The sequence below is a fragment of the Microtus oregoni genome, unplaced genomic scaffold (genome assembly GCF_018167655.1).
Source record: "Microtus oregoni isolate MIOR12 unplaced genomic scaffold, Mior012 000013F_ref0000133, whole genome shotgun sequence".
NCBI lineage: Eukaryota > Metazoa > Chordata > Mammalia > Rodentia > Cricetidae > Microtus > Microtus oregoni.
Genome location: NW_024543072.1, coordinates 2,415,008 through 2,429,814, shown reverse-complemented (window position 1 = coordinate 2,429,814; position 14,807 = coordinate 2,415,008). Strand labels below are relative to the sequence as shown.

The following is a 14,807-nucleotide window of genomic DNA, read 5'->3' as shown; positions in this document are numbered from 1 at the left end:
AAGCCCTTTGAAAATGCTCACAGACAATGGGCAGATCAAAGGGGGTGTTCTTCCATGAGTCCATGGGAACAGACAGCCCATCTTGGTCCCATAAATGCAGTATTTGGGGGTTTTGGCTATACCTTGAGAGTCAGAGGCATCACAATGATAAAAGCAAGCTCTCCACACAGGGATCAAGGGCTCCAGACTCAGTTAAGTAACAAGGCCTGACTGTCTAGGAACTGACCTGCCCACACTGTCTGCAAGGGACAGATTCTCATGAGCCAACAGCCTAATCCTGCTCAAAGGGCAGTCTCAGTTCTCTGTCCAACACCCCATAAGGGAGAGAGGGTCCTTACTAAGCAAACAACAGTGCTGAAATCAGGCCAGGCACCTCCCTGCTATGTGCCATCCAAGGAGCCAGCCTGCAGAATGTGCCACCCTCCCCGTAGGAAGCAAGTGCCAACCTTTCTCTCTCAAGCCTAACCCTGCCTGCGTCCAGGCAGTGCTGAGAAGCTCAGCTAGGAACAAGTTCTACTCATGATTACCTTGATTGGAGTGGATAGGCTGAGGCAGGGAGGCTGAGGTGGGAGCTGCAGTGGGAGGGGAGCTGCTGGGTCTGACGCAGGGAGCAGTTGGGAGCCGGGTGTCCTCACCAACCTGAGGAAGAGTACTGAGTCAGTCCACGTGAGAAAGAAGGACAGGAAGAACAGAAAAGCTGAGGCCAGGGACGTGAAGAAGAGTCAACATTCCCCGACCACAGAATGTTGAGAATGCTCTCATAGAATCGAATAGTAGGTACCACTACTGTACCGCCTGAGGACCCAGCCTGAGGTTTCATGGGGACAGGAGCGGTGTTAATGATCAGAGACCCTAAGGGAGTTCATGGCTCAGTTTCCCCAAGATAAGTTCCATCCTTGGCTGGCTCCCTCTACCATGTTTACCTTCTTTTCTGTATTGCTCAGTTTGGACTTGACATCCTTGGCTTTCTGAATGGCTTTCAGTACTTCCACAGTGTCCAGCTCCTTCTCTGTGGTTGCTGCATCATCTAGACAGATCTACAAAATCCAGAAGGTAGCTTACAGCATTGAAACTGGCAAAGAATATTGGGAGAATGGTGAGATTCTGAAGACTGGGTCTGAGCACCCCAGTAGGCCCCCAACAAGATACTGGAGGCTAAGAGAGGCTCTACACCACAACATAAGAAACCTGCAACCACCTTGGAGGGCCCATGGAGGGCCCACATAGCTTAGGACATCTCAGGAGTCCTTCTCTATTAAGAGGGAGCAGCAGCCTCTTGGGGACTGAATATACTGAGTTCCTACTTATAGGCAGAACACAAGCGGAATTGACTGTCAAAAAGCAAGAAGAGAACTTCTGGACAAGGGACTAGTGGGCAGAGATAATAGTAGAGGAAAAAGGCAGGAGTCCCATTCCGGAGAGCTGTGGGCTAGCATGCAAGCAGAAAAACCACTTGAAGGATACTCCAAAAGTTTTGGGCAGGTGGAATCAGGGGGCTTTCCAGCTCTGGAGCCAAAAAGGGAAGAACATTTATTTATTTATTTATTTATTTATTTATTTATTTATTTATTTGAGACAGAGTCTCACTCTGTCACCCAGGTTGGTCTTGAACTCTGGGTAACCCTCTTGCTTCAGAACCTGAATTATTATTTTTTTTTTTTTCAGAACCTGAATTCTGGAATTAAAAGTGTAAGCAATTCTCTCCAGCAAGAGATAACCTCTTATATAAATTATCTTAGTGACAATATGGACAAAGTAGCACTTGGTGGGGGCAGAGAAGGGCTGGAGATAGATGCAAACAGAGCTACAGTTATCTTCTGGCCAGGGATCTGGAGAAAATAGGTTCCACGAACTGGTGAGAGAATGGGAATGGAGACAAAGTGGCTGGAGAAGGAGGGAAAGGAGTATACCTGGGGGTAAGGACTTTCTTGGTTAGCATGGTGGCACCTGCACTGTCTGTCATAGCAGTAGGCAGCAGGCACCGGACTGGATTGATCCAGTAAAGGAAAAAAAATAAAAGCTCAAGGCTGGTAGTTAGTTAAGTACCAGGGTTACCAGCTGTTCAAAAAAATTGGTAATTTTAGGAAGCTTACATAAATTAAATAAAAATCTTACACATAATTTTAGACATCTTATTTTAGGCCCCTTGTCTAAAATATCTAATGTATTTCTTTTCTTTTTTCTGTTTTGGTTTTTCAAGACAGAGTTTCTCTGTGTAGCCCTGGCTGTTCTGGAACTCACTCTGTAGACCAGGCTGGCTTCGAACTCACAGAGATCCACCTGCCTCTGGACTTCCTGAGTGCCGGGATTAAGGGCGTGCACCACCACTGCTCAGTTTCCAACGTATGTTTTAAAAGTTGAAGACAATCCCTCTGTGCCTATGTGTTCCTGGAGCCTTCCTGGCCTGAAGATTTGGCACACATGAAGCCTGCTAGGGAACACACAACTGATGGGAGAAGGAGCAGTGGACTTGTAGACCTGATGCAGACGAGGGCCTTGCTTTGCTTATGTAGAACTGGAATTCATCCTGCCAGTCTCTGAGCTCTGTGGGTGGTTCTGGGGCTTACCTCAGAGGCTCGTTCGCCAAACTGGGAGAGCACCTTGGTCCGGTAGTCAGGGATGATGCTCAGAGGGTTGTTCAGTAAGGCCACACGCTCTAGACATGGTAGGCTGCCTATGCTCTTGACCTCCTCCAACTGCAAGATAGAAGTGCCATTTAGCCCCTTCTTTTAACAACTCAGCAACAGACTACACACTTGATGGTTTCTTTTAAGTGAACAGAATCCTATTGGTTTTCTTTTAAGATAACAAACAAGGCCTAGCAATCTCAGATCCCCGAGGGTCTCAGGGCTGGGGTTCACCTGCTCAATCCTGTTGTCTCTGAGGTCCAGATTAACCAGAGAGTAGAGTTTGTGCAGGCCACTCAGACTCTCTAGGAAGTTGCCCGCCAGGTTTAGGGTTTTGACATTGCCCAGTTTAGTGTGCACGCCTTCCAGGGAGGAGAGCTTGTTGTAGGACAGGTCAAGGTGGACGAGATTGTACAGGTGCTGGAATAGCAGGAGAAACACAGTGGCAGCACAGGTTAGTCCTCCAGAGAGGCCACTGTGCCCTTTCAGACCAATTGGACCAGTTCTGTGAGGCAGGTTTACAAGTCTTTTGACAACCACTGGGAAGGGAAGTCCCTCTTCCCTCTTTCACATGCCATAGTCTCATGGTATCCCCTGCAGAGAGGTCAGGGGTGGGCACTGAAAACTCAGCCTGCCTATCATCATCACACTCTGCACATACTCAGCTTTTTGAACACTTTGGAACTAAAACAATCAGTGCGTCCCTGGAAGCCCAAGAGGAAGGCCACAGCCCCTATGCTTGCCACCCCCTAGGGTGCAATGCTTCTCCAGTCTTGGACCCATCAGGACAGCAGGGCCCTAGAGAGCTAGTGGGCAGACCTTACCTGCAGGTTGTCCACAACTAGCACTCCGTTGTGACTCAGGTCCAGGTACTCAATCTTTGGGATCAGTTTCTTATGAAAGAAAAGAATGTCTGGTGTTACTCAAGGAGGTAGGACCCTAAACAGTCCATGTACCCAGTGGCTAAACACACGCTTCAGGCTGGCTTATCTGCAGGGTCACTGACACCTCCCACTGCCCACTCAGCAGAAATCCAAAGGAATCTACTGTTTGGACAGAACAACTGGCTTAAGTAATACACATGGTAACACATGGTAATGTCCTCCAAAAACAAGGGGACCTGTCCTTTTTTACCCTGTCCTCCCCCACAGGATCACAAAAAGAAGCACATTCTTAAGATCATTGGGATGTTGCTCTAACACAGGCACACCTATAGTCTAGGCAATGAGTTTTCTGCTATTCCTTAAAAGGAATTATCATTTACCATGGTTTGGTTATATTAAATGCATACATAATGCATATATTTCACTTGGTTTTATTAATAACTCACCATTTTAAAACATTCTCATTTTGAAATTCAACTTAAAAAGACTACACATAATATGTAGAGCACTTAATAGATTTTTCGGGGGGGGGGGGTGAGCCTTCAGAAAAAGTAAAATATAATAGCTACTCCTCGGGTTTGGAAGGTCTGAAGGCCTTGAGAGGCTGCTGCAAGCATACCACAGATTCGTCGATCTCAGAGATGCTGTTGTGGCTCAGGTCCAGAGTGGTCAACGCTTGCCATGTAGGGATGATAGCAGTCACAGGGCCTTCAAGGGCTGTGCCTTCAGGCTCCCACTCATCAAATTCTGAGGCTTCAGGAACAAGGACTTCCTGCATGAGAACATCTGTTGAGCCCTCACGCAACACTGAGTAGAATACGCTATTGTTGCAAAATTTAAGGAAGCACTAGAGCATATTTAGCATGTGGAAATGAGTTTGCATTAAAAATGGGCTTTGCTTTATGTGTCTTAAAGTGATTGTGAAATAACTGAAAGATGTGGAATATGTTCTGGTCCTGTGACTTCAGGAACAAATGCTAGTCAAGTCCCCCCTGGGGCCTCTGCTCCACAAGTGATATCTTTCCTGGCTTAAACCTTCAGAAGGTGAAGGTTTGAATTCATGATGTTGCCGGATAACCATGCTTTCAGAGTGGTCTCCACTGTGAACAACAAATCCCTTAACCATTACTTCCCAGGGAGAGAATTATCACCGAGACAAGAGCAGCAGCACAGGGCATCAGTCACCACAGGAGAGGGAGGCAGTTCTTCTCGGTTGACTTTTGATGTCTATAAGACATCTTCTTATATGGGGTTATCCTGAGCTCCTTCAGCTATATGGCAAGAAGTACTTCCCAGAGGACATCTATACTCGACTCTCTGTACGGTTTCTTCCTTTGAGTCAGTGGCCTCAAGAGAAAGAATTTTCAACAAACCCAAATCCTGATCAGAAGTCACAAAATGAGTCTCTCCCTATACTGAAGGAGGACTTAAATATTATTATGATGGCATCCATATAATGGTAAAAGAAACTCCCTACCTTAACAGCTGGGCTATTTCTGTTACTCAGTCCAAACAGGGTCCAGCCCTTCTACACCTCACCTTCCTCTGCAGGTCCAGGGAGGATGAGATACAAATGAGGGCTAAGCCAGTGCTTGCTGGGCTCAGAGAAAGTTCAGTCGGCTTCACTAACAAAGGCTATGCCCCCCAGGCCAGGCCCCAGCATAAACACAGAGGCAGAGCTCACCTTCATTGAGGTTGCTGAGAATCTGACACTCATTGTGGCTAATGTTGGCTTGGAGGTGACCAGCCCTCGGATATGCTTAGCATCACAATGACTTATCTGGAACAAACAACAGCTGTGTCTCAGAAATGGCATCCTGGCCCCTCAGAAACCCCAGGAACTAGATGTTCATCCCACAGGCAAGCTCAAATCCCTAGATAAACTTGGGCTTCTTTTTTTTTTTTTTTGGTTTTTCGAGACAGGGTTTCTCTGTGGTTTTGGAGCCTGTCCTGGAACTAGCTCTTGTAGACCAGGCTGGTCTCGAACTCACAGAGATCCGCCTGCCTCTGCCTCCCGAGTGCTGGGATTAAAGGCGTGCGCCACCACCGCCCGGCCCTTGGGCCTCTTTTATTCCCCAGTGAGTCTCAGTTGCAGATAAACATTTTAAGTATCTAGTAAGAAAGGCACGTAGCCAGGCATGCTGGCGTACACCTTTAGACCCCACTCAGGAGGCAGAGGCAGGCAGATCTCTGTGAGTTCGAGGCCAGCCTGATCTTGCCTCAAAAATGGACGCTCAGGTTCCTTATGAGCCACAAATTCCATTTTTGTGGTTAAGGGCTACCGGGAACTTGCCAAGGAAACAGAAAAGGTAGGATCTGGGAATCAGTGATGGAGAACAGGGGCATGCAGCCACAGCACATGGAGCATCTCTCCTGCTTACCCAGCCTGACCCTCTGTCCTCAGGCAATACAGGTCAATGGAAGCAGGCTTCTGGAATTCAAATTCAATATCCTGGCCTAACTTCCTCATTTCCCCAAGCCTCAGTTTCCTCAATTGTAAAACTGAGAACAAAAGTATCCAAACTTCACAGAGAAGTTGGGGAGACTTGGTCAAGAATACATGGGCACTGGGTAGAGCTGAAGACAAAAACCAAGTTCAGGAAACATGTGGTTTTATTTTATAAAAAACAGCTTTTATTGTTCATTACTGACTCCCCTTTCTTTTTAAAAATGACAACAAAATTAGTGTTAGGAACCAGAATTCAGTAGAAAGTAATATAAAGCATTCTTCTGGGAAAACAAAGAGTTGGAATTGCCTCTGTCTGGCCTTAGGATGATTTCTATGACTTCTACCTGAATAACACATGATCCTGACTCCATGAGAGGCCGCAGAGAACTAATTTCTGCGGCTCTGGTCTCTAATACCTCTGCTGCCTACAATAGGGGTGGAGAACTGCAAACCAGCTAAGGACAGAAAAGGTTCCTTTCTGGCTTTCCCCTTTTCTGGCTTGATTTCCTTGGACAGAATCTGCCAACATGTTGCCAAATATTAAAGCAACGGTGCCTTACCACTTGCTATCACAACCATTCCCTGCAAAGAGACAACAGAGCAAGACACTGCTGGGCAGGCTCAGCCCTGCCTGCTCACTAGCAGCCTTGGGCCTTACCTCTACCTGATGAAGAGACTTGAATATAGAAAGATCAAAGGGCAGGAGCTGCTCCTGAATGTTGCTGGTCCCAAAAGGTCCTTCTGTGCCAGAAACCTGAGGTCAAAGATGGATTTAAATTAGGGGTGCTGTAGTGAACTCCCGTTCTGCGCTCTTGGGTGAATGTGGCCACAGCTGTCAAACTCAAAGCTCTGACCACTTCAACTGTATTCAGACAATGGGCCACGATGCCCCCTGGCGCTCACAGGCAGAAACACAGAATCAACAACACCAGGAGGCTTTCATCCACTGAGAGCCCAGTCTTGGTCTCCTTCACACACTGCCAGCTGGTGAGCTGTCAGACAACTGAGAGACGCTCTACAGCTATGCTGCTGTAACTGTACCTTAAGGTACCTAAGGCGACAGGTGAAGTCTAGGATGTGCCCAAGGTCAGTCTTGGCATCACCGCTGGCACAAGTAGGCTTTCCTTGCTGTAGCTGCTCCGTGACAGCATAGAGCTGCAAGGGCCTGATGGCAAAGACCTCACCGGCTCCTAGAAGCTGTTCTCCTGTAACAGTCAAGTTCAAGAGTGAGTGTCCAGCCCCAGTCCAGTCCCAGCCTATTGGACAGCCAGGGGAGACAAGCACCAAGCCAACAGTCAACAAGCATGCAGCAAGCACCTATGACAAGCATCCACCCCACCCACCATGCGAAGCTACAGTCTTCGGTACATAGGAGTGGCCCTTCTGAGCTCATACCAGGCACAGGGCAATCCTGGACACATGATGAGAGAGAAGGGAAGGGCTGTGCAACTGGGGAGCCCTCCTGAAGAGTGAGGTGTGGTGGAGAGCTAAGGCACCGAGCCAAGAGGAGGCTGGGAGAGGCAGTACTCTAGGTGTCACAACTACCCTGGACCCTCTAATATACAGAGACTAAGGTCAGTTATAGACCTAAGATGCCAGTGTTTAGGCCTTAAATTGCTCCTTCTAGCAGGTTTCCATACCTCTGACCACTAGTACCCTTACCTTTACCCCAGGGAAAGCAGTAAGATGCTAAATGTAAGCCTGCTGGCGGGGCGTGCTCATTCTACTACTGTTAATTGTTAATATGAACATGACCCAAGATTGGCTTTTACTTGCGATCTGAACACTTTCAAGCAAGGACAAACCAGGTGCAAGATGGCAGCATGCCAGCCACCTTCCAACACCCCGTGTGACTTGGGAATAGATCCTGAGACGTAGGTGAGTCCCAGGCACTCACCTTACACAAGCCTGGCTACCTGAGTTTGATCCCCAGAACCTACATAAAGGCGGAAGGAGAGAACTGACTCTACCAAGTTGTCCTCTATCTCCACATGTGTGCTGTGACACATGTGCCCACATACACATACCCCGCAATAATAAATTATAATAGAGAATCTTAAACATGAAGGATCCTCACCTACAGGGCAAGTAGTGGGTAGACTGGGGACCAGGGCCAAGGACTTGACACCCTCAAGGAGGTGGGTAGGATCTAATATAAACTCAGTGCCACCCTGGGCACTAGGCAATGCCCCCAGCATTTCAAGAGCCAATGGCTATGTACCTTTTTCAAAGAGCTCTTCAGCCAGTGCTGCAGTGATGCCATTTATTTCCTGTGGAGACACAAACCCTGCAGTTAGAGGTCCATCTGCCCATCGCTGGAATTGCACAGTCCCTGCTATCCACTCACTTCGCTCCTGCAGGGTCAGCTCTAGATCTCAGGAGTGTCCAATCTTTTGACACTGCAATTAAGACACTGTCACCAACAAAATTCATACTTGAGAACTGCACAATCAAGTAACAACAATACAATCACAAGAAGCATCTCATAATGCTTTAAGTAAGTTTACTGTTTTGTGTTGGGTTGCATTCATAGCTATCTTAGACCACACATAGCCTGCAGGCAACAAGTAGGACACAGCTTCTAGATAGAGAACAACTAAAGGAGGGAGGAAACGTAGAATGAAGGAAGAAGTTTAGAAGGGGGGAGGCTAGAGAAACGGCTCAGAGGTTAAGAGCACTGGCTGCTCTTCCAGAAAGAAGTCCTGAGTTCAATTCCCAGCAACTACATGGTGGCTCACACCCATCCTCAGTGAGATCTGGCGCCCTCTTCTGGCATTCAGGTGTACATGTAGGCTGAACACTGTACACCAAAAATAAATCTTTTTTAAAAAAAGAAGTTTAGAAAGGGAACTGTTTTCAGATATATGGAGAGCTGAGCATTTCCTCAAAAACAACTGCAAGTCTGCACAGGCGCTGGCTGAGTGGGCTGCAGCCCAGGGGCCAACAAAGCCTGACTTATGCCAAGGGTTGGCTGGGGGAGTCAGCAGCTTCCTCACTAAGTATGGGGCTCCCAGGAGAGGGTGTGGCAGGGAAGAAATCCTGATTCTTTTGGGAAAAAAGAGGCCCTGACTAATAGAATACGTGACTTTGCAGCACCAACTTTCCCCAGGAATGACTATTTCCACCTTCTCTCAGGTCAAATGTTTCTTCAAAGAGTGGAAACTAAGCGGTTATGGCAGCAAACGCCTTTAATCCTAGCACCCAGGAGGCAGGGACAGATGGATCTCTGTGAGTTTGAGGCTAACCTGGTCTGCAAAGCAAGTTCCAGGGCAGCCAGGGATGTTACAGAGAAATCCTATCTCGAAAAACAAACAACAACAACAAAAAAAAAAAAAAAAAAAAAAAAAAGGAAGGAAGGAAGAAAGGAAGGAAGTCCTTTTCCTGCGTTCAAGCCTCCCAGATTCACAGCAGCACAATAAAGCCCCAGGGTCACTAGAAAGATACAGCAAGGGTGTTCCAAATGCCACACAAAGCCACAAAGTGAACAGCAAGAACCAGTCTTCCCTCACATTAACAGCTACCACGCTGGCTTTAAGTCACAGCAGACAGTGTCTAAGTACTAGGTAGGTCCTGGCTCACTGACTTCTCCCGCCGCCCTATAGACGCTGTTACACAAACAAGCAAACACAGGAGGAAGGTGTTGACGCTCCAGCTTTATGACTATAAACCAGCAGGGCTACACTCGAGCACTTGATCTTGGTCCTCTCAGAACATAGCCAATTGCTTCTGCACTCAAAACAATCGTGGGGAAAGAGATGGCTCAGTGGTTAAGAACACTTGCTACTCTTCCAGGGGACTTAGGTTTAGATTAACATGGCTCACAACCATTAGTAACTCCAGTTCCAGGGAATTTAACCTCCTCAGGCACCAGTCACAGGCATGGCACACATACATACACGCTAGCAAAACACTCAGACACATGAAATACTAAAAATCTGAAAAAAAAAAAAAGTAACAAAACAATCACGAGGTTTGGAGACACTCGCCAAAACCTTTAGCCCCACCTCCCACAGGTAAGAAATTAAACTGACTGACAGCAGTCCACAGGTCTTTTTGTAAGCAAGCCCAGATGGAGGCAGCACGTAACCCCTCGCAACTCACAGGACACGCAATCTCTTATGCATTTATGGGACTTAGAAAGCACCAGGTGGCAGAGGACAGGGTGTCCTTTTCCTGTAACCTCATGAGTTGTTTGTCTCTTCCTTATAATGTTTTATACATCACAGCCATCCGCCTCAAATACCAGGAACTGAATCTGGGGCCTCTATCCCTCAACCACAGCAGACAACCTTTTATTTTATTCTGTTTTAACTGGGTGGCTTCAATTTCAGAATCCTTCCGCCTCAGCCTCCCAAGTAGGTGGGAGCTATGAGCCCTTCACCCAGCTCACAACAGCAATCTTAACAGCTGGGAATATGCAGTAATCATTTCCTCCAGCCTGCATGCACGTTTGTCCTTTGTTCAAGGTGGTTTTCTTAACATAGTGAGGTTTTTTATTTTTATGTTTAACTTTTAATTCTTTTCCTTTGTGACTATGAGATCTCTTCTTTTACTCTAAGAATGTAAGAATATTATCCCAGTTTTCTCTTGACTTCATGATCTTTAAAAGTTGTGCTTATAGTTTGCTTGAAATTCAGTTTATATGTAAGAATTGCTCCTTTCCCACCTCACCAGAGAGAGAAGATAAGCCACTGCACTTCAGCATTAGAGAGCTCAGCGCACAGGTCAAATGTAAGAGGCTAACAGAGCAACAGGGTTCTAGTCAGTAGAGGCTACGGGGTCTCTGAAGTGCAACTTCAGTCTCTTACAACCTCCTAAAGCCCATGAGTTTACCCTGGCAGCTGTGAGGATCCGAAGTCAAGGAAAAGCTTGGAATGGCCTACAAGCAAGTCTCCCATGCACTTCTGAGAAGCATGGCCTTCTTTCCTATCCTCCTATAGCCAGACCTCCTAGTGCTAAGGTACCAGAGGCTGCCCGGCTACACTTAACCTCAACTCCACAGGCCTCTCAGGCACTGTACAGACACAAGGAGCCTGCTAGAAGGCTCTTGAAAAAAAGGGCTTCCTAGCCGGGCGGTGGTGGCGCACGCCTTTAATCCCAGCACTCGGGAGGCAGAGGCAGGCGGATCTCTGTAAGTTCGAGGCCAGCCTGGTCTACAAGAGCTAGTTCCAGGATAGGAGCCAAAAAGCTACGGAGAAACCCTGTCTCGAAAATCCAAAAAAAAAAAAAAAAAAGGGCTTCCTGCCCTGTCACCACTGCCAGCAGAAATATACCTCCTATGGAACATTTCTTTGGGCAACTGGTGTTGATCTGGACAGAAGAGAAAGAGTCATGCTGGAAGACAGCCCTGCTAAGGGTCAGAGCTGGGCTTCCCAGAAGACCCAGAGGCAAGAGCTTTAACTTCTGAGGAATCTTCTTTCCACTCTGCGCACAGGAAGAGCACACTATTGGCCTTCCTACTTGGCTTCCTCAGGCTGACCTTCACCTCAGGAGAGAGTCTGAACCAGAGGGATCTAGAAATTTCTTAGTAGGCAAACCTAAAGCACTAGTTTCCTCTGGCCAAGGTGCACCTGAAGGCAAAGGGCACAGAGTCAGGCCTCTACCTCAGTTAGGCCTCTTTGGGCTGTACCTCAATACCATGTGGACTACTTAGGCTATTTATATCTTTAGCTGCCTACTCACAGAGCCCAGCTGTAAGTGTACCCCCAAATACAGATCTGATGCTCAATTAGAAACCCCTCGCTAGTCCCTGACACCTCTGTTTGGCTCATGCTAAAGCAGTGTGCCTGTCAGTGGACATTCACTGGGCAGGAATTACATGGCACTGAGGCCATCACCCAGGTGTGATCTGGACACACGTGTTATAGTTGGAGGGGCCTTGCATTTTGTCTACCAGGAGTCAGGCATATTATATGTGATTCAACTTTAAGCAAAATTCCCCACTGAAGGATTCACATATAAATTTTAAAAAGCTTCAAGACTCTAAGTTGAAAAACAAACACACCAAACAGGTTTGTTATCATTCACAACCTCAGCCCTTTGCAACTAAAACAAATTAATTATAAAAATAAAAGCAACTAAAACAAATTAATTATAAAAATAAAATGGATCTAAAGCCAACACTGTTGGGCGATGGTGGCGTATGCCTTTAATCCCAGCACTCGGGAGGCAGAGGCAGGCGGATCTCTGTGAGTTCGAGACCAGCCTGGTCTACAGAACTAGTTCCAGGACAGGCTCCAAAGCCACAGAAAAATCCTGTCTCGAAAAACCAAAAAAAAAAAAAAAAAAAAGCCAACACTAAGATAGTTGACAATTTCATTTCAAATTTAAAAAAACTCTTTTCTGGTTACAGTCAAGTGGCTTTAAAATAAGGAAATGATATACACCTCACCTTTGAAGGGAACTCAGTTATCTTTCTTACCAGAGCAGCCCAGCATGGTGACATGTGGTGAGCCCTGACCCACCCCTTTTCTAAGCCTCAGATATTTACTGTAAAAGCTCAGGCTGGCTCCAAACAACCCCCAGACTACCACCTTCCAGATCACAAAACAGAATAAGGCACAGAAAAGTTAAATAACTGAATTGGAATAAACTGGTTGAAACAAGCAGGCCTGGGAGACAGACTGGGCTCTATTTCCAAGCCCACTGTGATGTGGCCTGCTTCAGGATGATCTTGGTTATGATTATCCATGGGATTGCATTCTGCTGAGTTTGGAACTTCTCTAAACATTCTGGGACGGGGTCTATCACTGTGAGTCCAAGAAGTGAGGAGCACAGCTATCCAGTGGAGGAGGAAACAAAGGCTGCCTCACCCCTGGAATTCCTCAGTTCTGGGTTGGCTGGGGAGGGAAATGCTTTTTCCCTTGTCATTAAAATCCAAATAATGAAAGAATCGAACTGGACTTTATATTTTTTACCATATACAAAGATGAACTTGAAATGGATCAAAGTCCTAAATGTAAAAACAAAACATATAAGAGAAAATATAAATTTTTTGTGATACTAATTAGTCAATGGGTTCTCAGATACGGCATGAAAAATACAAGTGACCAAAACATACAAAAAAATAAACTTTGTCAAAATCTAAAATATGTATGTTTCAAAGAATATTATCAAGGGCTCAGTGATCAAGAAAACTTGCTGCTCTTACAGAGGACAAGGGTTCAATTCCCAGCACCGACATAGCTAACAACTGTTCATAACTCCAGTGCCAGGGGATCTGACCCATCTTCTGGCCTCCATAGGCACTATACACACATGGTCACAGACATATATGCAGGCAAAACACCCATGAACATAATAAAAATAAATAAATATTTTTAAAGGATATTATCAAGTAAAGGAAGCCAAGTGTGGTGGTACATGCCCATAGTCACAATACTCAGGAGGCTGAGGCAGGACGATGGTGAGTTTGAGGCCAGCTTGTTCTCTAAGGTTCTAAGCCAGCAGGGACTACACAGAGATCATGTCCTAAGAAACAACAGCAACAACAAACAAAGTGAAACGCTGTGGGTACAAACCAATGGTAGTCCATGTTTAGGATATAAAAGGCCTGAAGTTTGATCTGTAGCACACACACGAAAGAGAGACAAAGGAAGAAAAGAAGGGAGGAAGGAAAAAAAAGAAAGTAAAAAGTAAAGGGTTAAAAACAAAACAAGCCGGATGGTGGTGGTGCACGCCTTTAATCCCAGCACTCAGGAGGCAGAGTCAGGGAATTTCTGTGAGTTTGAGGCCAGCCTGCTCTACAGAGAGAGCTTCAGGACAGCCAGGGTTACAGAGAAACCCTGTTTTGAAAAACCAAAAACCAAACCAAAACAAAACAAAAAATGACCTTTGTGGAATATATTAAAAAGTTAAAAACAAAATAAAAAACCTTTGTAGAATATAAGTTATTTGTATATCACAGTTCTGATAAAGTTTAGCATCCAGAATATATAAAGAACTCTTACAACTCAACAAAAAGAAGTTAAAATAAAAACAAAAAAGAAAGAAAAAGAAAGGGACCATGCTCAGCAGTTACTAGGACTGGCTGCTCTTCCAGAAGACCTGGTTTAATTCCCAGCACCCACATGGCAGCTCTAACCTGTCTGTAACTCCAGTTCTAGGGTTTCTGACACCCGCACACAGACATACATGCAGGCAAAATAACAATGCACACAAAATAAAAAGAAATTATAAGCCCGGCAGTGGTGGCATATGCCTTTAATCCCAGTACTTGGGAGGCAGAAGCAGGAGGATCTCTCTGAGTTCGAGGCCAGTCTGGTCTACAAAACGAGTTTCAGGAGATGCTCCAAGCTATACAGAGAAACCCTGTCTCAAAAAAACAAAACAAACAACAACAACAAATTGTAAAATAGAAAGACCTAATGTTACACAGACAGGGATCTAAATCCATTTCTCCAGAGATATAAATGCCCAATAGGCATATTTTAAAAAAAATCTCAGCATCATTAATCATGGCGCAACTGTAAGCGAAAACCACAATGGAACTACTTCACACCTACTATGACATCTAGATAAAACAAAAACAGGTGCAAAGGCAGGTTAGGATGTGGGGAAATGGAACATACGCATTGTGACTAAGAATGGAAAAAAATCTGGTGGTTCCTTAAAAAGCCAAGTTATTATATAACTCACCTTCCTATTCTGGGTATACCACAGACGTACATAAAACCTTCTGCAGCAGTCTCCCCCAGTTCCCTTTATCCAATTTCATTTTCGGTGGGATTCATGATCAACTACAGTCCAAAGTTGTTAAATGGAAAATACCAGAAGTAAATGCTTCCTAAGTTTTAAATTGTACACCATTCTGAGTATCATGAACTCTCCAACCAGCCCACTCTGTCC

At 45.8% G+C, this 14,807-nt stretch overlaps 1 protein-coding gene across 2 annotated transcripts in view; it reads right to left on the bottom strand.

Annotated features, from left to right (window-relative positions):
- The window catches only part of Nisch (nischarin), a 35,633-nt gene that overhangs the window by 13,012 nt on the left and 7,814 nt on the right, over nucleotides 1-14,807 (bottom strand). For both annotated transcript variants that reach the window (XM_041662501.1, XM_041662500.1), the window contains exons 4-13: nucleotides 8,182-8,230; nucleotides 7,002-7,165; nucleotides 6,619-6,714; nucleotides 5,196-5,291; nucleotides 4,131-4,283; nucleotides 3,452-3,520; nucleotides 2,862-3,047; nucleotides 2,568-2,696; nucleotides 924-1,037; nucleotides 528-639 (exon numbers count right to left, since the gene is read on the bottom strand). In XM_041662501.1, coding sequence (XP_041518435.1) covers nucleotides 528-639; nucleotides 924-1,037; nucleotides 2,568-2,696; nucleotides 2,862-3,047; nucleotides 3,452-3,520; nucleotides 4,131-4,283; nucleotides 5,196-5,291; nucleotides 6,619-6,714; nucleotides 7,002-7,165; nucleotides 8,182-8,230 — 1,168 coding nt within the window. The remainder of the gene's footprint in view (nucleotides 1-527; nucleotides 640-923; nucleotides 1,038-2,567; nucleotides 2,697-2,861; nucleotides 3,048-3,451; nucleotides 3,521-4,130; nucleotides 4,284-5,195; nucleotides 5,292-6,618; nucleotides 6,715-7,001; nucleotides 7,166-8,181; nucleotides 8,231-14,807) is intronic.